Here is a 24,493-nt window from a genome sequence, read left to right as displayed (position 1 = left end):
AATAGTACTTATTATGATTTCATGGATTCCTGCTGGTTTCTTTGCCTTTTCTGTGTTAAGCCATTTATATATATATATATGTGCTATTTTAATTTTCATCATAAAATTTATTTTCTGAGTGTAGGATAATTTGTAGTACTCTATAAGGTTTTGGTGTTTTTAGTAGGATCAAACTGAAAATATTCAAGTTAATATTTAATGACACAAAGACTAATGTTCAATTTCTTCAAATTTGTGGAGACCAAAATATGTTTAAGTTTAACCTTTACTAGTAAGTCGCTAAGAAGTAATTAAGCAGCTCACAAATTATTTGTAAAGTGATGTGAAATTTAAAAGAGAAAATAATTTTAAATTATTATAATACCTCCTTTATTAAGAGGTCACTAATTTTGCGACTCAGATATCTAGAAAATAGGCAAAACCCAGGAAATAAGCTGAAACAGTCATGTAGCATCTCCTTCAAATTGTGTGACTTTCACCTACTAGAAAGCTCGTACGTTTCACTCGCTGTCAGCATCAGCCGACCTCGACTGCAAACCTGTTTGCTTTCTTCTTAGACAATTCTAACAAGTTGAGTTATCTGATTTCTCAGCCCACAGCAGATTCAAAGCAGCAAAATGAGGAAGGCAGGGAGAAAATGCACTTGAGGGCCTTTTGGTTCCAGCAAAAAATAATCTGGAAAACAGGGAAAACTTATCAAAAGTAATTGCATACCCTCAAAAATTATTGAAACCTGGAGCCTTTTAAAGGCTACAACAAAATTGGAAGTTTTGTAAGTCTTAGAAGCATCAGTATGATTACAGAATAGAATATTCGATGTTCATGATGGTGATACAATGTCAGCAATAAAGGGTTAAATATTTAGTATTCTCTAAGTCAGCGAAGTATATACTTTTTAAAAATTTTTAACTGAGGAGGATGTCCATCAGAGTGCTGAAACGAAACAGTTTTCATGTTGCAACTAGTAAAGTTAAATTACTTGAAAAGTATGCTTATCATAAATTCCTTATCCCCAGTAGTGGTGGATTATCGAGATACTGTGTTGTTTTTCTTTTCTTTTCCTAGTTGGTACCCAATATTAGAAGATAAAATTTTCATGTAATGTTAAATGGTCAACTGTGTAACTAAGCAGGGTCTCTTCTATAGGTCAGAGTTTTGGAGGAGACTGAAAGTTTGAGCACTCAGGGTTTGGAAGACATCTTTCCTCTAAAAGCTGGCATGGTTTAGAAGAGCACATTAGTACAGGCTTTAGGAACTTTCATAGCTGACAGATTCGTAATCCATTACTCTAGAAGGCTAGGTATTTTTATGGCATATCTACTTACCTTTTTAAGATCATGTCACAGAGAGTAAACATTCCTTTCTGTGTAACAGCCTTTGAGGCCTCTGTCAAAATAGGTTGTTTCTCTCCCATCAGCTGGTTTTCAGAGCCTTCCTCACACGGGATGCTTTATGGCCTGTATAACTCCAGTGAGACAAGGTCCTTGTACTCTGGTAACTTACTCCTGCAGAGCAGGAAATTAGCTATGCACACAGTTGTATACAAATTATCATTCTGGATGGCCTGTGTATCTAATCTAGTATGATATGGTTTATATTCTTAATTTTCTGTTCCATAAGAAGTAGGGTGACCTTAATTAGATTGCCTGTTTTAAGCTCGTAAAACACAATTTTGACTATGAATTGGATATATTTATTTAGATTTCTGTTCTTTCAACTTCAGTTCATTAAGCATCATATGTATCATAAATGAATAGTCCCCATATAATACCTTCATAATAGTTTTATTAAAGAAATCTATACTTTTGGCATAATTCTTAATAATTAAAATTCTGATTATAGTATGAACATTAAGAAAGATTCATGCTAGAAGAATGCGTTAAGTGCCTATATGAAACATTTTACTTATATTTAATAGGTTATTAAAGAAAGTGGGCCACCACATATGAAAAGCTTTGTTACTCGGGTGTCGGTGGGAGAGTTCTCTGCAGAAGGAGAGGGAAATAGCAAAAAGCTCTCCAAGAAGCGTGCTGCCACCACCGTCTTACAGGAGCTGAAGAAACTTCCACCCCTTCCTGTGGTTGAAAAGCCAAAACTATTTTTTAAAAAACGCCCTAAAACAATAGTCAAGGTAAGTGTATGCTTGTGAGCGTTAGTCAGTTTTACTGTATAAATATTATAGTTACTCTAGATAAAAGTTTTTCCATAGGGCACTACCTAAACTTATGGATTATACACAGTCCCAGAATCAGGATCGGACATGTGACTATAAATTAATAACGATTCTGTTTTGCTTTTTAGACATTTGTATACCTACATTTGTTCATCACATACCTCCCATATTTATGGTTTTTTATGGCTTAAAAAATGCTTTCCCGTTCGTGATCACCTTTAGTATCATTCTCATCATGACTGTGTAAGGTAGATGGCATTACTCCTCATTTTACAAGTAAGGTTTTACAAAGCATCTTCAAAGAATTTGCTCATTTTTATTCACCTATCATACAGAGCCACCTGAACTCTGATCTCTAATCCAGTGATCTTTCTGTACACCACACTGCTATGTGGTGACTTCTTAGGATACCGTGAAATGCTGATAGGGTTCAGAGTGTAATCGTGAGTGATACTAACACTGGTGACGACAGCAGCAGCTAGTGCATGTGAAGCCCTCTGTGCCAGACTGTCCCAGCGCTTTACGTGCTTTGTCCCATTTAATCCTCACAGCAGCCCTGTGAGTGAACAGTATAGTTTAGTTTCCATTCTTTCAGGTGTGTGTACCTCACCAAAGAAGAATACAGAGCACACAGCTTTTCAAGATACAGTGACTCTTTCTTTTACTGGATCAGATTTTATTTACATTAACAAACAAACAAAAAGGCACAGGTGAGAGGACTGAGATGAATCAGCACTCAGTACAGGACAGTGCCCATGAGTGCTCAGCATGTGTGACATGAATGGAGCTAGAGTTCTGTTTCCAGAGAAAGCCTGGAATTGCCAGCATGTCACTTGCCAGCTTAGCCTCACATAGTTAGCAGACTCCTTTTGATTAAGCTCTAAAACCAAGGATTACAGGAATGACGTACATTTTATTGATGAATTTCTTTTGTTTAGATTGTGCAGTGGCATAATTGAAGTATTTCTATAGGTTGTATACCTTGTACCTTTGGTTTATTTAAAAATATGTGCACACAGGGGCCGGCCCGGTAGTGCAGCAGTTAAGTTCGCACATTCCACTTTGGCGGCCCGGGGTTCACCAGTTCGGATCCCGGGTGTGGACATGGCAACGCTTGGCAGGCCATGCTGTGGTAGGGCGTCCCACATGTAAAGGAGAGGAAGATGGTCACGGATGTTAGCTCAGGGCCAGTCTTCCTCAGCACAAACAGGAGGATTGGCAGCAGTTAGCTCAGGGCTAATCTTCCTCAAAAAAAAAAAATACATGCACACACATTTATATTAATAAATAACTACATAAGTAACTTGTTCTTTTTAATGAATACTGTCACTACTTCACTGAGAAGATGTAGGTTATACATTCCTTGAAATAGCATTCTACATTATATGTAAGGTAGACTAAAAATAAATGGCAAATAGGTCCACTCGTTGTGAGTCACAGCGGTTCCTGGACGACTGCCTTTCGCTCATATGCTCTGACCACACGGTCAGGGGATGGGATGTGCTATTAGGAACACAAACTTTGCAGTCAATTTTGAGTGTGAATCCCTGTGACCTGAGCAAGTTACCTAACATTTTAATCTTACTTTTCTTCATTTATAAAGTAGGAAGAATAATTGAATTTGCTTCATAGTATTATTATAAGTATTAACTGAAATAGTGCTCAAAATGCATTAGTAATTATTATTAAATATTTATTAGCTACAAATAATAAGTACTTAGTAAATTTTAACTGTTGTTATTTTGTACCTAATTCTGTCCACGTTTTATATGTACATGAATATATCCGTGGTCTATTTCCTTAAATCTTTTTATATATAAAATCTATACCTTCTCCTTGTTGAAAGAACAGTGCTCTACATCAGAATGGCAGCACAAAACTGGCACAATAACTCCCATCTAATCTATTAAATTAAATCTGATCTTAATAAATAAGGAATAATAAGCCATCAGACTAGGAAAGATCTATAGATTTTTATAGTAGGATATAAATAGGACTCTTGTGACTTTTAACTATAGACATTAAGAGCAAGATTATTGTTTAAATGTTGTTCCCCAGAGCAAGAAGAAACATACTGAGTTCTCAGAATTACTTGCTACTACTTCTAGTATATAAGCATATTATTCTAGAACTTTCTTCCTACCCACCATTCAGATCTCATCTTGAACTTGACTTCTTCAGGGAAGCCTTCTCTGGTCCTCCCCAACTCCCAGATTAGGTTAGCCCCTGCATTTTTCCTCACATACATCACATTTGGAATTACTTGTACTACGTCTGTCTTATGTTAAAATAAAGCCTATAGATATCCTCTGAAATGTAAGATTATTTTGAGAAAGCAGCATGCATACAATGAGTTGGAATCTAGATAATTTTAAGCACGATCATACCTTATAGTGGGCCAATAAATGGATCAGTTTGGAATAGTGTCTTGTTTTTCAGCATTTTCATCACTTCCTTTTATGTCTTATATATCTAGGGTCTTCTGTTTCTTATACACAATAGAAGGAGAGAAAATATTTGTTGATGATTTGCCTTGATTTTATTTAAAATAATAAAACTATCACATTGTCTCATTTGATCCTCTTAATCACTCTGTGATGTAGCTACTATCCCCATTTTACAGATGAGGTCCTTGGTGTTTAAGAAATTTGCCCAGGATCGTGTAGCAGAGTCAGATTTCAGGTCCTCTCGTGTCTGACTCCAGTGCCCATCTGAAACTGGTTAGTTGTGAACTCCTTTTGGATTTTAAGATTTAAAGAAGGCTTTCCGATGCTGGAGGTAAAATTTTCTGGACACAGCTGTTACAAGACTGTCCTCCCTGGTTTGTGGAATGATAGCCTAAGACTTGATATCCAAAGAAGAACTTAATTGTCAAGGGTGCCAGCAGTTAATTTCAATCAAGGGAAGAAACCAGCCATTCTGAATGTTCTCAGAACTCCATTATTATCTAATTGGATTTGTGCATCTGGTTCTGTCATTGGAATTCATGTCAGCAACAATGTCTTTGGAACTGACAGACATTCTTATAAAAGAGCCAAATTAAACAGGAATAAAGACAGCATACCGTTGGAAATACTTATTTATTTGAACGTCTTCATGAGCCAGGCATACTACTTCTGGTGCTAGACTCAAAAGCTTCCCTTTACCATTTCATTGGTATCTCAATCTTAGACTTAAAAGTTATTGTCTGTATTTGTCTTTTCTCATCAGTCCTTCTTTACTTCCTTTATAATTTATTTAGTTTTCATTTTTGGTATATAAGTAGAAGTGAAACCAGTATTTTGTCAAAAGCTAAAATTGTCCTCTTCTCTCTCCTCTCCCTCCACTAACTTTCGCAGTGTTGAAGTTCTCCATCCTTTTCCTCTCTTACGCTTGCCCTCGGCTGCTCTTCAGACTTCTGGGGCTTCAGTTCTGTCTTTATATGGATGATTCCCAAATACTCTACCGTGCTCTCTGCTGCCTATAAGACATCTTCACTTAATATTTCATAGGTACCTCAAATTCTGTGTCCAAAACTCATCACGTTCCCTTCGAAACCTCTTTCTCCTCCAGCATACCTTACCACAGTGACTGGCACCGCCATTCGCCTGCTGAAATAGAAGCCTAGGAGTCGTTTTTAGTTTATCTCTTACAGACCCTTGTATCCAATCAATCATTAAGTCCTACTGATTCTATCACTTAACTATTTCTTAAGTTGGTCCATTTCTTTCCATTCCTTTGCCACCCTTTTGGTCCAACTCACAAGTGTTTCTTGCCTGAGCTTACTACAGTAGGTTTTTCATTGGCCTTCTACAAGTACTCTTGACATCAAATGATCTTTTTAAAAGTATTATCTTTTAGAGACACCGATCGGATCATGTCATGCCTCTGCTTAAAATCTTTTAGTAATTTCCCATTGCTCTTTGGATAAAGTCCAAAATCCTAAACATAATTTAAAAGGCCCTGCAGGATCTGACCTGGAGGCTGTCCCTGCAGCACCGAAGTGGACACGGTTGAGACTCAACAGTTCTCACAAAGAGCTGAGATGATAGAGTGGCTCTGACAGTTTAGTGTAAGTATATAGTCTGTAACATAGTGACATAGTGTAACATAGTGTCTCTAATACTTGTTTTAGAAGAGATTTTCACAGGTGGAAATAAAGTTCTGATTATATGATACATGCAGACCTTCATTTCTAAGAATAATATATGAAGAAAGTTAGTTTGCATGCAGAAAGAATATTTGATTTGCAAAGGTTTTTTGTTTTCAAACCTTTCAGAAGGCGCTAAGAAAAAGCTGTATATAAACTTTTTTTAAAAGATAAACTTTATCATAAACGTTACCCAATATAAAGTTAAAAATAAAGAGAGTGACTTCTAAAATGTTTATATAGAACTCGTATGTAAGTTAAAAAGCATACTAAGCAAGAGTAAGTAAGACGCAGCACCCAACTTGAACACAGAACATTTCTAGTAAGGTAGAAGCTATCCGTGTGCCCTCTTCCGCCACATCCTGATACCACCTCCCATAGGTAACCATCGTCCCTAGTTTTGTGTTTAACATTTCTTTACCTGACAGTTGTACTACATGTTTTTCTGAAAAGTGGTATTTGGTTAGTTTTTAAAACAGCTTTATTGAGGTATAATTGACATGTGGTGAATTGTACATATTTAAAATGTGCTGTTTGATATGTTTTGATATATGTCTACACTTATGAAACCATGACCACAACCAAGATAATGAACCTATCCACTGCTCCCGAAGTTTCCTCGTGCCTCTTTCTAGTCCCCCCACCCTCACTTCCCAAGTAACCGCTTGTTTTTCGGCTGGCTTCTTTCACTCAGCGTAATCATTTTGAGATTCATCCATGTTGTTTCATGTATCAATTGTTGGTTCTATTTTATTGCTTAGTAGTATTCTGTTGTATAGATGAACTATCATTTGTTTATCCATTCTCCCTTTAGTGGATATTTGGGATGTTTCTAGTTTTGGCTTTTACAAATAAAGCTGCTATGAACATTTATATATAAGTCTTATGGGCATATGCTTTCATTTCTCTTGAGTAAATACTTAGGAGTGGAATGGCTTGGTCATTTAGTAGGTATGTATTCAACATTTTAAGAAACCCTCAATTGTTTTTCAAAGTAATTGTTCCATCTTACATTCTCATCAGTCGTGTGTGAGAATTCTAGTTGCCGCACATCGTTCCGAGCACGTAGTGTAGTCTTAAATTTCCATTGTTCAAATACGTGTGGATTGATATCTCACTGTGGTTTCAATTCGCATTTCTCCAGTGGCTAATGATATTGAGCAATTTTTTTAAATTCTTTTTTTTTTCTGTTTTTTCTCCCCAAATCTCCCCAGTACATAGTTGTATATTTTAGTTATGGGTCCTTCTAGTTGTGACATGTGGGACGCCACCTCAAGGTGGCCTGATGAACGGTGCCACGTCCTCACCAAGGATCTGAACTGGTGAAACGCTGGGCCGCCGAAGTGGAGCGTGCGACCTTAACCACTCAGCCACGGGGCGGCCCCTGAGCAGTTTTGTGTGTTTAGTACTACATGAAACTCAGTGAAGTGTTGTTCAAACCTTTTTCCCACCTAAAATATTCTAAGCAATAATTCAAATAATAATAAATTATAATAAATTTTAAATAATAACAAATTTATTATTGGATTTTGAAAGGTCTTTATACATTCTGGATACAAGTTCTTTATCAGATGTGTGGTTTATAAATATTTTCTCCAAGCCTGTGACTTATCCTTTTCAAAGAATAGACGTTATTAATTTTGAAGAAGTCTAATTTATTAGGAGGAGGAGGAGGAGTGTTTTTATGAAATGTGATTCTGGTGTGGTATCTGAGAAATTGTCACCTAACCAAGGCGCAAAAATTTCCCTTACATTTTCTTCTGGAAGTTTTATAGTTTTAGATATTACCAGTTAAGTCTGTGAGCCATTTTGCATTAGTTTTTGTAACTGTATGGGCTGAAGGGGTTTTTTGCATACGTATATCCAGTTGTTCCAGTACCATTAGTTGAGAAGGCTAGCCTTTCTCCGCTGAAGTACTTTTGCACCTTTGTCGAAAATCCGTTGACCATGATCTGTTATGTGTGGATCTGTTTCTAGCCACGGTTCTGTTTCATCGATCTCTTTGTCTCTCGTTTTGCCAATGCAGCACATACTGTGTTGATTACCATAGCTTTATAATAAATTCTGAAATCAGGCAGTCTGTGTCCTCCAACTTTGTTCTTTTTTCAAAGTTGTTTTGGTTATTTGTCCTTTGCATTTCCATGTGAATTTTAGTATTGCCTTATTAATTATTACCCAAAAAAGCCTGCTGGGATTTTGATTGAGATTGTAATGAGTTGATAGATCAGTTTGAGGAGAATTGACATTTTAAGAATATTGAGTCTTCTGATCCATGAACATATATCTGCCCATTTATTGAGACCTTATTTAATTTCAGCAGAGTTTTGTGGTTTTAGTGGGCTTTGCATAAATTATTTCACACTATATGTATTCTTCTGTGCTTGCTTGTCCCACTTAACTTTTTTTTCCCTGAAAGTCATTCATCTTGATGCATGTAGCAATACTTAATTCATCTTCACTGTTATATGCCATTCCATTGTATGAACATGCCATAATTTATATTCTTTTATTGATGAATGTTTAGGTTGTTTCCATTTTTTTGCTATTTAAAATAGCAAAAACACCTGTGGATATCCCTGTACACATAAGGTAGCATATATCAGTAACAGTTTTCTAGGGTATATACAGGCCTACAAAAAGGCTACTGGGGAGTGGATGTACCATCTTTGGCTTTACTAGACATAGCCAAGTGGTTTTCTAATTTATGTTACTATCAGCACCATTAAGTTTTTGTTACTCCCCATCTTCACCAACTGGGTCTGTCGGACTTCTCAATTTTTGCTAAATTGATGGGTGTGAAATAGTATCTCATTGTGGTTTTAATATGCATCTTCTGAGTCTAATGAGATTGATTATCTTTTCCTGGTTTTTTCTTCTGTTAAATATCTGTTCATATCTTTTGCCCATTTTTTAGATTGTCTTTTAATACTTTTTAGGAGTTTTAAAATGTATATTTTGGATGCCAGATGTATCTTTTTTTAGTTATATGTATTGCAAATATCTCTTCCCAGTTTGTGACTTGCTTCTCATGTTCTTTTTGGTGTTTTTGATGAATAGAAGTTATGAAGCAACTCGACTGTACGGAAAAGTTTAAGAGCATAGTTGACTCAACTTATCACTAATACCTCTGAGCCCTACATCCTATAGAAACCTTAGTTTCAGATCCATTTTATGATTTTCTATTATAAATCTTCATAAATGACTCTCATTTTCTTCTTTAGTCACAGTTTTGGGGTCCAGGGGAGGAGGAGAGAACCACTGTTTCTTCAAGGATCCAATAACAAGTTTTCCAAGCATGGTTTGAAATTTTTTCTTAAATTATTTTTTAGGCTGGACCAGAATATGGTCAAGGAATGAACCCCATTAGCCGCCTGGCTCAGATTCAACAGGCCAAAAAGGAGAAGGAGCCGGATTACGTTTTGCTTTCAGAAAGGGGAATGCCTCGGCGTCGGGAATTTGTGATGCAGGTATTTCTAACTTTTATGTTCGAAGAGTTTTTTTGAAATTGAAAAAATTTGGAAATCCTCAGGTTGGAATAGAGATACGGGGGGAAGACAAACTAGGAGTTAATAGCAGAAAGTGAAGCTGTTTATACTTAAAGTCTTTGTGCCCTCCAGGCCCACCTACCAACTCGGCTGAAACATTTGAGTGTCAAGGACATGTTAGAACAGATAGGATGAGTCTCTGAAAGGACGGCGAGTTCACACAGGTTATTTGCCGCGGAGTTTATCTTTTAGAATGCCTATTTCTAATTTATTGTGTTACGGTTTGCAGTCGGAGGTTATTAACTACTGGGAATAGGAGACAGATGGCGTTAGAAACAAAATTTAGAAGGATGGGTGTTGCAGATGGAACCGGGCCAAGAGCATGAGCTTTTGGGTTATCAGGAAAATTAGGGAAACAGAGTAGCTGGCTGCCTGACTGTGGCGAGGACTCAGAGATTTAACTGCTGCCTTGTGCAGCCAAGAAAACTGAAGAATGGTTGCTAATGTGTTGGCTGATGGGTGGGACCCAGGAATGAGGTAGAATGCCTCAAGTCCTCTCCTGTTTAAATCTTACCTATCCATCTTCATTTGCCACTCAGGCCCCAGTATTGAAGAAACCTCTAATTTTTATTATGAAAATTTCAAACATATCCAAAGGTGGACATACTTAATAGTTCACTATAAAAAGAATAGTATAATGGAATGGTATAATGGCATATTGGGAAATATGCCCATCGTCCAAACACAGACAATTAAGATTTTTGCCACACTTGTTTCCGCTATCAGTTTTTCTTTTCTCCCTCCCTCCTTTCCTTCCTTTCCCCCTCCCTTCCTTCTTTTCCTGAAATATTTCAAAGCTAATTTCTAACCAAATGTCATTTCAGCCTACATACTTAGTACGTATCTCTAAAAGATATGCAAGTTTTCCTTGTATTTTCTGACATTAGGCGTGATTCATTGGAGTCCTCTAATACCCAGTCTGTATTTAAATCCTCCTTGTTGTTGCAAAACTGTTTTTTGTTGTAATTGAGTTATCCAATAAACTTTTCCAGTCAGACTTATGGATCTCACCTTTAATATAATACAATGAAAAGCAACAGATATTTATTAAGTGCTGACGATGTGGCGGACATTTTGGCACTCAAACATAGTATCTCATATTAACTTTTCACGCATATCTCAATTTTACCTTTCTTCCTAATTTATAGTCTCCATGTTTCTTCGTCTCACCTCACAGTACCCCATCCAGTGGTATGGATATAGTAGGACCTCAGTAAACCTTTGATGTATGTTCGCTGCTTTCCTCCCTGATTGAGAGCTGTCTGTTTGGCTTTTGTTGGAAATGTGAACTTAGGATATAGTCACAGATACACCACGATTAGGAGCCTACATATCCAAAGAGGGGGCTATTCTTCTGCGGTTAGTGAACACGTTATTGTCTAGATGTCCTTAGGACACAGAACAATGTTGTTCTAGTATTCTCACTTTGATAAAATATGTGCATCATTTTTCTTTTTACTTTCTTAGCTTTGAAGAATTCTAGAAAGTATTCTTTGAACTCCAAAGCTTGAAGGGAGAAAAGTCACCTAAATTCTAGACCTGTATTAAGAATAAAAACTGGCTTTCATTTTATTAAACAATTCCTTTTCTATGCAGTATATTGAGTACCCCTTTTGAAAGAGGAATTTAGAATATCTTAAGCCAGCTTCTATTTTATGGGTATTCATAAACATTCTTGTCAAACAGGAACATTTGGCTGTGCTTTTAAATGTTTTCACACTGAATTCATATTGTTTTCTCTCCCTTCTGGAAGCCCCAGTGGATTCATTATAGTGTTGCAGCAACTTTATCAAAGTAAAGGCTTTTGTATAAACTACTTAAGCAATGTTATCATTTGTTATAATTGAATGTGGAAGTAAAATATCCAGGGATGATATACTCCTATTTATCTATCACCAAAAAAAAAAAAGTAAGTTTATATGTTATAAAGGGATGTATTACTTGTGTTGGTTACTAGATACAAGGAAGTCTCTGATGGAGGTATTTGGGTGTTTAGTTCCAGAGCAAATTTCTTTATTTTTTGGAGAGGGATATTTTAATTTTTGAAAGAGAAAATAATGATAACTAAACTAAGTTGTATATCAGCACATTCTATTACTATGTATCATATGATGTTAGTTTTTCTACACATTAAGATCTCCAGGTTTTTAAAAACTACATCAAGCAAATTTCATCAATTTTATTTGTGACCCAGTGAAAGATCATGAATTAAGTTTTTGGTAAATGCTATTTTAGAACTTTTTTGTTAGTTTTTTGAAGACTTGATTCATTTAAATGATTTGTTTAAAGACAAAAATCTGGAAGTCTTAAATTTATTGCATAGCAAAATAATTGAGCTTCTTTGCAGACAAATTAACATTTTAATGTAAAAATCTTATTTATAATAGTTATAAAGTTTGTGAGCTTTCTAGGAAGATGACTTACGAAGTTTACTTAACATACTTACTTGACTTTTATAATGAAGTGATTTTTTTTGAGTGACCGTTGTGTTGGTTAGCAGGGAATCAAAATCCTTCAGCACAGCGGTTGTTTTCAGTACTAACAAATAACTCTGGGATAACCACTCACAAACTGTTCAACCATGCAACTATAAAAACTTACTTGAGGCAAAGGGTGGGTGAATGGGAAAAATGAATCTGGAAGCATCTGTTCTAAAAGTAAGTCTTGAAGGTATCAGAATAGGTCAGATGGAAACCTGGCAGACCCAGATCCAAGGTGAATGCTGAGATGGGAACAGCGTTACCCTAGAGCAGGAGCCTGGAGCCCAGGGCCATCAGGACTGGGTAGATAAATGAGATTTAGGGATGCAGCAACATAACAATTGAATGAGAACGAGTGAGGTGTACATAGTGTGTAAAACAGATGAAACGTTTTCTGCTGCTCCGTGATCTTTTGCTTCTGTTTACTTTGGCAAGTCTTTTGACCCTTAGAGCTGTCGAGGAAGCTTCTGACGTCGCTGGCCTAATCTTTTAGCTTAGCAGGCATTCCAGCAACAACACAAGTGTTGGTGAAGCTGGGGAACAACCCAAGCCCTGGAAAAAATAACAAGTAGCAGAGGCTGGCTCTAGCCTGGGACTCAAGTTTGTTGTCCACAGGGCCTGTTGTGTTCAAATCAGGTCCAGGCAACACAGATATGGGAGGTGGTGTGTGTTCACTCAGTTCCAAGGATCTGCCATGAACAGTACGAGATCAGTGCTTCTGCGTGAGGTCTGTGGACTACTGCTGATTTGTCATAATGTGGTGGTTTCTGATTTCAGAAGAAAAAGCAATGAATTGTTTCAAAAACATTGTTCAGATGTGAGCTATAAGATTTCTGATAATTGTTACAGAAATTCTACAATGAATACATTTTCAATGTTTCATATACTACAAGAACTATGTCATTTAGCTCATCTTGATTGACTAAGATTCTGTTAAAAGAGTCCAGTTTCTTTGTCTTGTAATTTGCACATTGTTTATATTTGTTGTTTTTGTTATTTTTTTTTTTACTGCTGTGTTGTATATCCCTAGTTCCTTAAAAGTAGTTCATTCACTGAAGCTTAAAAGTAGTGATGGCAATAGTAACACAAATAAAACTCTAAATATCGGTGTAAGAATAAATGGCAAACAGTATACAGGTGTGAATATAGATGGGCATGTATATGTTCTGCGACAAGTGAGATAGCCAATGTTACGATTTCTCACAAGAGCCAAAAAGCAAAATATGGGTAGAAGTATCATACTTTGTATCAGAAAACTGGAGTTAGTTCTACCGTGTACCCATTCGTTGCTGGTGCCCAGTATATTGTCATTGTGAAATTTTATTAAAGTGGCATTAAGCTATTGAAGCTTTCTAAAATTTTTTTTAAACAAAGCACAGTGACATCTGGTAAAACAGTCCAAGTTTTCAGAGACAGATTGCCTGTTCAGCTCTCTTGCTCGTTTTTTACTTGATTTTTAAAGAGTTGATTTATAAGAATCCACTATATATTCTGGAATGTGAGCTTTTTGAAGTTACGTGGCATTTCAAATATCTTCTCTTATGTTGTGTCTTTCCTTTTTTAAGATGCTTTTGGAGGAACAGAAGTAATACATTTTAATGCAGTCAAATTTTCCTGTCTTTTCCCTTATGTTAATTTTATAATAAGTCTAGACATCCAGAAGAATATGGTCCCCACCTTGTTCTTCCTCAGAATGATCTTGGCTGTTCTTAGCACTTTGCATTTCCATGTGAATTTTGGGATCAGCTTTTCAAATATTGTAAAAATATGTGTGGGATTTTGATGGAAAGTCATTGAGTTTATAGGTCAATTTGAAGAGAACTGATATTATAATATTGAGTCTTCTATATGTGAGTATGGCATAATTCTATTTATTAGGTTTATCTTAATTTTTCTCAATAATTGCTTATTGTTTTCTGTGTAAAGATCTTAAACATCATAGGTATTTGATTTTCATTTAATGTAAATAGTATCTTTTAATGTTTTTCATTTTCTACTTGATTGTCGATTTGACATACAAATGCAGTTAGCTTTTGTGTATGACCTTTTATATAGAGAACTTACTAATTGCCATAAAGTCTTATAGTTTATAGATTTTCTTGGATTTCCTATATAAGTATCATATCTGCAAATAATAGGTTTATTTTTACCCTTCTAATTCTGATACCTTTTCTTTTTCTTGCCTTATTGTTCTGTCCAGGATTTGTAGTAAGATGTTAAATACTAGTAAAAATAGAGGTCATCCTTGTCTTGTTTCTAGTTTCAAAATTTCAACATTAAGTATAATATTTGCTGAGGTTTTTTGTAAAATACCCTTTATCATATTAAGGAAGTCTTCTTCTTTCCCTAGTTTGCTAAAATTTTTTATTATGAATGGATGTGGAGTTTTATCAAATGCTTTTGCTCCATTTATTAGGATGACCATAGGGTTTGTCTCCTCAGCCTATTAATATAGCAACTTCTATTGATTGATTTTGTCTGAGTTTCAAATGTTAGACCAACCTTGCATTTCTGGAATAAACCTAACTTCATGAATTTTCTTTTTATATATTGCTTTGTTCAGTTTACTGTTATGTGGTTTAAACTTTAGCATTTATGTTCATGAGTGAAACTGGTCTGTAAATTTCCTTTCTTGCACTGTTCTTGTTGGATTTTGGAATCAAAGTGATGCTTCACTCACTGAATAAGTGGAGACATTCTTCTTTTTCTATTCTTGGATGAAATTTTGAAAGTTAGCATTATTTTTCTGTAAATATTGAGAAGAACTTACTGGAGAAGCTCTCAGGAGTTTTCTTTGTGTAAAAGTTTTTAATTATAGTTTTAATTTCTTTAGTAGTTTTAGGCCTATACAGTTATGGGTTTATTCCGTGCCAGTTTTGGTAATTTGTATTGTCTAGAAGTTTTTCCATTTTATCCAAATATTCAAAAAATTTTAGTTAAAATACTCTATATCCCTTATTATTTTGTAATGCTACAGAAGCTATTAGTAATCTCCTGTTTTCATTTTATTTGTGTCTTCTCTTATTTTTTCACAATCAGTCTTAGCATTTTATTCGTCTCTTCAGGGAACCAACTTTTGGCTTTTTGAACTTCTCTTTTGTAATTTGTTTGCTATTTCCTTAATTTCTGCTCTTGTCTTTACTGTTCTGTTTTCTTTGGATTTATTTTGCTGTTAATAAATTCTTGAGATGGATTTTTAGCTCATTACTTTTCTGCCTTTCTCCAAGCTTTTATTGATATATATTTTCTTCTAGACCTTTCTTTAGCTACATCCTTTGAGTTTTGATATATTTCCATTATTTATTGAAAATATTTTCTAATTTCCAGTGGGATGTCTTCTTTGGCCCATAGATTACTTAGATTACATTAATTTCAAAAGTTGTGATTATCTTCTTGTCTGCATTGTTGATCACTTGTTGAGACTAATGTTTAAAAACAAATCCCACTCTGGTTGTATGTTCTATTTCTGCTTATAATTCTGTTCTTTTTTGCTTTCTAATTTACTTTTCATATTTGTATTATCTCTTGGCACATGCATCTCTAAAAGAGCATTACCCAACTCAGAAAATGTCTGTGTGGATATGAGATGGCTGATGTGTATTTAAATACATGTATATACATACATACATATATCATCACGTGTTCACAAAAGATAACTGTGGGATAGTTCTAATGATAAAAAATTACCGTTTATTGAACAATTTTGATTTATTATACACTGCAGTTTGCATCCATTTTCTTGTTTAATTTTCTAAGCAACACTGTGAGGTAGTTGTGTTACCCCTCTTTTACTGATGAAAAACCTGAGGCTTAGAGATGTTAAAGAATTAGAATTGGTTCCTATAGTAGTGGGGTTGAATTTCATACCCAAATCTGACTTGGAAGTCTTTATTCTTAACCACAATATTGTACTAACCCTTGTATGTTAATTCTCGTTGGAAACTATTTAGTATAAAGCTTTGTAAACTTGGGATGCAATGTGAACATTATTTTAAATGGCACCAACGTGAATTTTAGCCTTTTCAGGTTATTAATTTAAATAGAGAATACTAAACATAGTCATAACCAACATAAACTCTGTTACAATGTGAATTTTATTTTTCTGCTTATATAAATAATACATGTTTATTGTTTTAAAAAATCAAATAATACAGAAATATTTAAGGAAGTAAAAATCTTCTAAGATTCTATCATCCTGAGATAAACTCCACTGACATCTAGAGGACCATATTTCATATTTTTCTACATGTATATGTTCACTTGTATAGATACTATTACATAAATGGGATCTTCATTGCTGTTTTTATTATGGATGGACCTTTATATTTTTGAATGGTAGGAAGCAGAATACTTTCTTTATGGCGTTAAAGGAGTTCTTGTTTACCAAAGCAACTATTAATTTCTTACTTTAATCTTATCAGGTCAAGGTAGGCAATGAAGTTGCTACTGGAACAGGACCTAATAAAAAGATAGCCAAAAAAAATGCTGCGGAAGCAATGCTGTTGCAACTTGGTTACAAAGCATCCACTAGTCTTCAAGATCAACTCGACAAGGTGAGAGTTAAGTTTGCATGTACGTGTCCTATCCTGTCAGAATGTAAAGTGATGAACAAACTCTGTTTCAGTGTTCCTTGACTCCAAGTAATGTCTTAGCTGGTGTTAAAGTAGGTGTCAAGTTTTGACTTTTCTAAGGCAGAACTCTGTATCTTTGAGATAGATTCTCCAGGTACAAAATGACATCGTCTCTGGGGTCAAGGTGAAATATTAATTATAATCTTACAATTAACAAATATGAAAAATTTCTTGTATTGTTGTACATATTTTATATAAAACCAATTTAATAATTTTTAGCTTATTCACTAGTGGGTTTTTGGCATATAGACACAGTTTTAGTTTGTGCTTTTTAAGAACAGAGGTTGTTAGCCTTTCTTTCTGTAATACAGCTGAAAACACTGGAAATAAAGATCCTGAGTTACCCCTGTAGGGCAGGAACTATATTGGACAGACACTCTATAAATTAATTTTTCTATTTACTTTAAATTTAAAAATAAACTCAGAGGGTGTTTATTTTCTGCCAAGACTTGTGTTCATGGTCCCCTATTTCTTCTGCAGCAGTTAATGACGTCATTAACACCTCCCTCTGTTGCAAAAGAAGCAGAGAACCCTGAATTCAGGGCTTGGCAGGATACTGGCTGAATTTCGTTTTGTATTAAATTATCATTTTATCTATGCATATGTAGAAATTATTTTTAGTAAACATTTTATTTACATGAAAATTTATAAAACAGGCTTAATAATCATTTCTATCAAAAGTAATAGGCTGCTTTCCATTCCATTTTCTCCCATAAGGATTCCGTTTCAGAGATATTTTCAGTTTCTGCAGGAACACATTTCTGAAGTTTAGAGTAGAAACAAAATCGTCTATTAAAAAACATTTAGACATACTTTTGTTTTTAAGGCAGCTATGCATATCTAGTTAGTTATTTTGAGTGATTAAAAAATTATTTGTCTGTGTGGTATCGCTAGAGATTTCAATTTTGTTTTTATAACCTGGCTAGTCAGTGCTTTTTCTTCTTTTAAAAGTATTTGTAACATGAAACCTAACATGTGTTCAAGTTTCTGTAGTTCTTATGTTGTATATATGTTGTTTTAACTTAACACATTTATATTGACTTAAAACTGGTGAGTGATTTATAAAAATATGTCAAAATAGATTTCCTCATAGACATTTATTTGTAAGTTAAGTGAAAACAAAACAGAACAAAAAACCAGCATTAATTTCATTAATTTGAAAAAGGTTTTTTGCATACCCACAGTATTATGTTAGGGGTCCCCAAGAAACAGAGCCCCACGGGATATACGTGTGTATATATGTATGTGTGTGTATCCATACATCTACATGTATATACACACGTATACATATACACACATAAATCACACACAGATACTTATTTTAAGGAATTGGCCCCATCAATTGTGGAGGCTTGGCTCGTCCAAAATCTGATGAGGAGGCCAGCAGGCTGGAGACTCAGGGAAGAGTTGCAGTTGGAGTCCAGATTGTGTGCTGCAGAGTTCCCTCTTCCTCCAGGGGCGGTCAGCTGTTTCTTCTAGTCAGGCCTTCAACTGATGAGGCCCACCCACCTTACGGAGAGCAATCTACTTTACTCCAAGTACAATGATTTAAATGTAAATCTCTTGCAAAAACACCATCACAGAAACTCCCAGAATAATATTTGACCAAATATCTGGACACTGTAGCCAAGACAAGTTGACACATAAAATTAACCATCATACCCACTAAATGCCAGGCACTTATAGCTGAAGATAACAAGATGACTCAAACTTGGTTCCTGTGCTTGAGGAACTGACCAGTAAGTGTTAGGAGTGAGGAGCTTTAATCGTATAACAAAAATCATAGTATCTTGGAACCTAGAGAGCATGAAGGTGAATCTGGAAAGTCAGGAAAAGCTGACATCACTGTTTTTATGTGAAGTAAAGAGTTTGACAAATTAATAATTTAAGATTTGAGCATAAAAGTGACGTGATCTGGTTTGCATTCTTCAAAAGACACCCTGTCGGTAATGTAGTGAATGGATTTGAGCAGGATGAGGCTGAAGGGAGGGAGGCCAATTAGGAGATGAGCAGAATTGTTCAGGTGTTCCTCAGGGTCTGCACGAAGGTGGTGGTGGTAGAGAGGAGAGGGGAAAGACACCAGAGATATATCTGAAGTGTAAGTGATAAGATTTCAGTAGCAGGTAACATGCCTGGGAGAAACAGGAGGAAGGAGGAGGAAAGAACACCTGCAAAAAGGAGACGTGGCGAACGGCTTTGAGAAATGGGTGGCAGTCCTATGCCGCAGAGGGAGCAAAAAAGAGGAGGACTGAGTACATTGATTTGTCAATAAGAAGATCTCTGGTGGATGTGGCAAAAGCAATTTAAAAAACCCTGCCAAAGCTGTTTTTAAAAGCTTGCTTTTAAATAAGCAAGATATATACATGATTAAAAGAATTCAAATAGCACAAAAGAATAAACAGTGAAAAAAATGTTAGTCTCACTTCACCCTGAGACTCTCAGTCTCTTAGTCTCTCTTCCTAAAGGCATCTCCTACAATAAGTTAATATTTGTACAGCATTTAGAATAGTGTCTGAAATATAATGAATATTATGTAAGGGTTTGATAAATAAAAATAAAATGAATATCCTTACAGAGATATTCTGTGTGTATACACTAATATAGCCCCATTTTATAAAAATGCATGTTTATTAAGGTGCAGTTCAGTGAATTTTGATAAATATGTGTGTATATGTTCATTAACCACCACCACAATTAAGATTTATAACATTTCTGTTAGCCCAAAATGTTCCTTAGTGCCCATTCATAGTTAATCTCCTTGCCTCTCCTCAGCCCCTGACAAGTATTGATCTGATTTCTGTTTCTATAATTTTGCCTTTTCCAGAATATCATAAAATTGAATCATACATTATGTAGCCCTTTGTGTCTGGCTTCGTATTGCTGAGATTCATCCATATTGTTGCATTTATTGTTAGCTTGTTCTTTTTTATTATTTGTTATTTTATTCTTCACTAACATTTGGGTTGTTTCCAGTTTGAGGCTATTATAAATCAAAAGGTCATAAACATTCATGTGTAAGTCTTTATATGTACATATTCCTTTCGTATATCCTATATGTACATATTCATATAATAAGTGCATGTATAACTATAAGAAACTGAAAATACTTTCTAGAGAGGCTGTACCATTTTGCATTCCTACCAGCAATGTTTGAGAGTTCCAGTTACTCCTCTTTAGCTCTTGATACCGTCTTTTTTATGGCTTTGATCATACTAGTAGGGTATAATGTTACCTTATTGAGTTTTAATTTGCATATCCCTAATAACCAATAATGTTGAGTATCTTATCATGTGTTTGTTTACCATTCATATCTCTAACTTGAAGTATCTGTCTTTTTAAAAATTGAATGATTTGCTTTCTTATTACTGAGTTGTAAGAGTTCTTTATGTACTTTTGGAAACAAGTCCTTGATCAGATAAAGGATTCCCCTACCTTCCCCTCCTCTCCTCTCCCGATCCATCATGTCCCGTCCTGTCCTCTCCTCTCCTCCTTTTGTGCGTAGGTCATCCAGTTGTCTAGCACCATTTGTTGAAAAGATTAATGCTTTTTCCATTGAATTCCCTTAGCACCTTTGTGGAAAATCAATTGACTACATATGTGTGTGTCTGTTTCTAAATTCTCTATTCTGTTCCATTAATTTATGTGTCTGTCTTTAAGCTATTACATCTGTATGTAGATTGCAGCTTTTTTAGTAAGGTTGGAAATCAGATAAAGAACTCCATCTTTGTTCTGGTTTTTTTTTTTTTAAAGATTGGGCACCTGAGCTAACATCTGTTGCCAATCTTCTTTTTTTTTTCCTTCTTCTCTCCCCAAAGACACCCAGTACATAGTTGTATATTCTAGTTGTAGGTCCTTCTGGTTGTGCTCTGTGGGACGCCACCTCAGCATGGCCTGATGAGCAGTGTCGTGTCTGTGCCCGGGATCCCAACCAGTGAAACCCTGGGCCGCCAAAGTGGAGCACGCGGGCTTACCCACTCTTCTACTGGGCTGGCCCCTCTTTGTTCTGTTTTTTAAAAATTGTTTTTGCTAGTGTAGAGCCTTTGCGTTTTCATATAAATTTTAGAATCAATTTCTATCAAAAGAAAAAAAAAGCCAGTTGGGATTTTTCTTCAGGATTGTGTTGAATATATAGGTCGTTTTCACATAAATTGCTGTCTTAAGCATATCGAGTCTTCCAGTCCATGAAGAAGATCTAGCTCTCCGTTTATTTGGTTTGTACTTTTTCGTTGAAATATCTTTCATGGTGTTTATGTTTATCCCTTAGTGTTCTCATGTTTTAGAATGCTATTGTTGATGGTATTGGTTTTTAATTTCAATTTCTAATTCCTCTTTTCTAGCATATAGAAGTACAATTGGTTTTTTATGTTGACCTTACATGCTGTGACGTTGCTAAACTGACTTATCAGTTATAGTAGCTTATTTTGTAGATTATTTGTGATTTTCTACTTTGATGATCATGTCATCTGTGAATAAGGACAGTTTTATTTTTTCCTTTCTAATCTTTGTGCTTTTATCTATTTGTCTTGCTTTATTGCTTTGAGTAGAGCATCCTGTACAGTGTTAATAGAAATGATTGATTGTTGAATAGAAAAGCAGATATTCTTGCCTTGTTCCCGATCTTGGAGGGAAATCATTCAGTCTTTCACCATTATATACCATGATCATTATAGGTTTTTTTATAGATGCTTTATATCAAGTTGATATTTCCTTGTATTCCTGCTTTGCTGAGAGGTTTTATTTTTCCGTAGTTATCAATGAATATTGAATTTTGTCAGTGTTTTTCTCTGTACCTATTGAGATGCTCATACTTTTTTTTCTGTTTAGTTTTTGATGTGGAGAATTTCATTGATGGATTTTTAAAAATTTAATGTATACATGACAAAAAAATAACCATTTTGATCATTTTTAGGTGTACATTTCAGTGGCATTAAGTTCGTTCACAATGTTGTACAGCTGTGACCACTATCCATTTCCGGAATGTTTCATCATCCGTAGTAGAAACTGTGTACCTATCAAACACTAACTCCTCATTCTCCCCTCTCCCCAGCCCCTGGTAACCTCTGTTCTACTTTCTGTTTCTGTGGATTTACCTATTCTAGGAACCTCACATAAGTGGAATCATACATATTTGTCCTTTTTTGTCTGGCTTGTTTCATTTTTTCAAGGTTCATCCATGTTATAGCATTTATCAGAATTTCATTCCTTTTTAAGGCTGAATAATATTCCATTTTATGGATATATCACATTTTGTTTATCTGTTCATCTGTGGATGGACATTTGGGTTATTTTCAACTTTTGGCTATTGTGAATAAAGCTGCTGTACACATGGGTGTACACGTATCTGTTTTAGGTTCCTGCTTTCAGTTCTTTAGAGTATAAATACATGTGGGATTGCTGGATCATATGGTAATTCTATGTTAATATTTTAAGGAATTGCCAAACTCTTTTCTGTAGTGACTGTAACACTTTATATTCCCACCAGCAATGTACAGGGTTACAGTTTCTTCACATCCTTGCCAACACTTGTTTTGTGTGTGTGTGTGTGTGTCTGTGTGTCTTGGTTTTTCTTTGTCTTACTTTTTAAATAGCTATCTTAATGGATATCAGGTGATATTGATTGATTTTTGAATGTTGAACTAAGCTTGCATGACTAGCATAAACCCCACTAGGCTGTTATGTATTACCTATATTTTAGTATATTTCTGGAATAGATCTGCTAATATTTTTAAAGAATTTTTATGGCTATGTGTATGAGAGATACTGATCTATATTTTCCTTTTGTTGTAATATCCTTGTCTATTTTTCGTGTCGGTATCAGGGTAATGCTTACATCATTTAGTAAGTTTGGAAGTATCCCCTCCTCTTCCATAGTCTGGAAGAGTTTGGTATTGTTGCTTCCTTAATTGTTGGGTAGAATTTTCCAGGGAGTCATCTGGGCTTAGAATTTTCTCTGTGGGAAGGTTTTAACTACAAATTGAGTTTTAAAAAATAGATATAGGGCTATTCAGGTTACTTCTACTTAAATGATCTTTGGCAGTTTGAATATTTCAAGGAATTAGTCCATTTCATCTAAGTTGTTGAATTTATTTGTATGAAATTGTTTATAACGTACCCTTATTGTCCTTTCAACGGCTGTAGCATCAGTAGTGATATTCCCTCTCTCGTCCCTGATATTGGTCATTTGTTTCTTTTCTGTTTTTCTCCTGATTAATCTGGCTAGGAGTTTATCGATTTTTTATCTTTGTCAACCGACCAGGTTTTGGTTTCATTGATTTTTCTCTGTTTTTCTATTTTCAGTTTTGCTGGTTTCTGCTCTTGATTTTATCCTTCCTTCACTAGCTTTGAATTTAGTTTTCTGTTCTTTTTCTGGTTTTGTAAACTAGGACCTTAGATGAATCTGAGAACTTTCTTGTTTTCTAATATAAGAATTTACTGCTAAATATTTCTCTTTAAGCACTGCTTTAGCTCTGTCCCACAGATTTTGGTAAGTTGAGTTTTTATTTTTATTGAACTCAAAATATGTGCTAATTTCCCTTTTGACTTCTTCTTTCAAGTCCTATATCCCTTCTGATTTTCTGTCTACTTCTTTTGTCAAGTGTTAATATCTGAAGCTCTGTTGTTACATACATATATATTTAGGATCGTTATGTCTTTTTGATGATTTGACCACTTTATTATTATGTGATTCTTTTTTCTTTATCCCAGGTAACATTTCTTGTTCTAAATTCTGCTTTGTCTGATATTTATACAGACACTCCAGTTTTATTAGTGTTTGCATAGGATATTTTTTTTCCCATCATTTTACTTTTAGCTGACCTGTGTCTTTATATTTAATTTAGTTTCTCTTAGGAAGCATAAAATTGGGTCTTTCTTGTTAAAATCTAGTTTGGTAATCTCTGCCTTTTAGTTGGGGATGATTAGACCATTCACAATTATTGTAGTTATTGATATAGTTGGATTTAAATCTACCATATTACTAGTTGTTACTATTTATTCCATTTATTCTTTCTTCTTCTTTTTCTCTTTGACCTCTAATGTGGTCATACGTTTTACCCTTCTGTGTCTTTATGACCTCCTGCTGTAATCATACTATGTTTCTATGACCTTCTATTGTGGTCAGACATTTTACTTCTATGTAGAGTATAAAACTCACAATTCATTGTTACTAATTTTACTTTATATGGTCAGTTATCTTTTTATGGGGTTAAAAGCAGACAAATGTCTTATATTTACCTTCATTTTTTATCATTTTCCATACTCTTCATTCATTCTGTAGATCCATATTTCTTTCTGGTATCATACTCTTGCTTGTTGAACTTGCGTTAATACTGCTTGTATTAGCAGATCTTCTGGCAATGATTTCTCCCAGCTTTTCTTTGATGAAAAAGTCTGTTGCATCTTCATTTTTGGAAGTTATTTTTGTCTGAATGTAGGATTCTAGGTTTTTCTGTTTCTTTCTGTGTGTTAAAAGATCTTTATCCATTATCTTCTGACTTGCATAGTGTTTAATATGAAATCTGCCAGAATTCTTATCT

At 34.9% G+C, this 24,493-nt stretch overlaps 1 protein-coding gene across 17 annotated transcripts in view; it reads left to right on the top strand.

The window, feature by feature from the left end:
• Positions 1-24,493, top strand: part of STAU2 (staufen double-stranded RNA binding protein 2) — a 298,260-nt gene that overhangs the window by 108,146 nt on the left and 165,621 nt on the right. For all 17 annotated transcript variants that reach the window (XM_046642545.1, XM_046642540.1, XM_046642546.1 and 14 more), the window contains 3 exons: positions 1,919-2,131; positions 9,632-9,769; positions 16,749-16,880. In XM_046642545.1, the coding sequence (XP_046498501.1) occupies positions 1,919-2,131; positions 9,632-9,769; positions 16,749-16,880 (483 nt within the window). The remainder of the gene's footprint in view (positions 1-1,918; positions 2,132-9,631; positions 9,770-16,748; positions 16,881-24,493) is intronic.

Source organism: Equus quagga, chromosome 16 (assembly GCF_021613505.1).
Source record: "Equus quagga isolate Etosha38 chromosome 16, UCLA_HA_Equagga_1.0, whole genome shotgun sequence".
In the NCBI taxonomy this organism is placed as follows: domain Eukaryota; kingdom Metazoa; phylum Chordata; class Mammalia; order Perissodactyla; family Equidae; genus Equus; species Equus quagga.
This window is presented reverse-complemented; position numbering and strand designations above follow the sequence as displayed.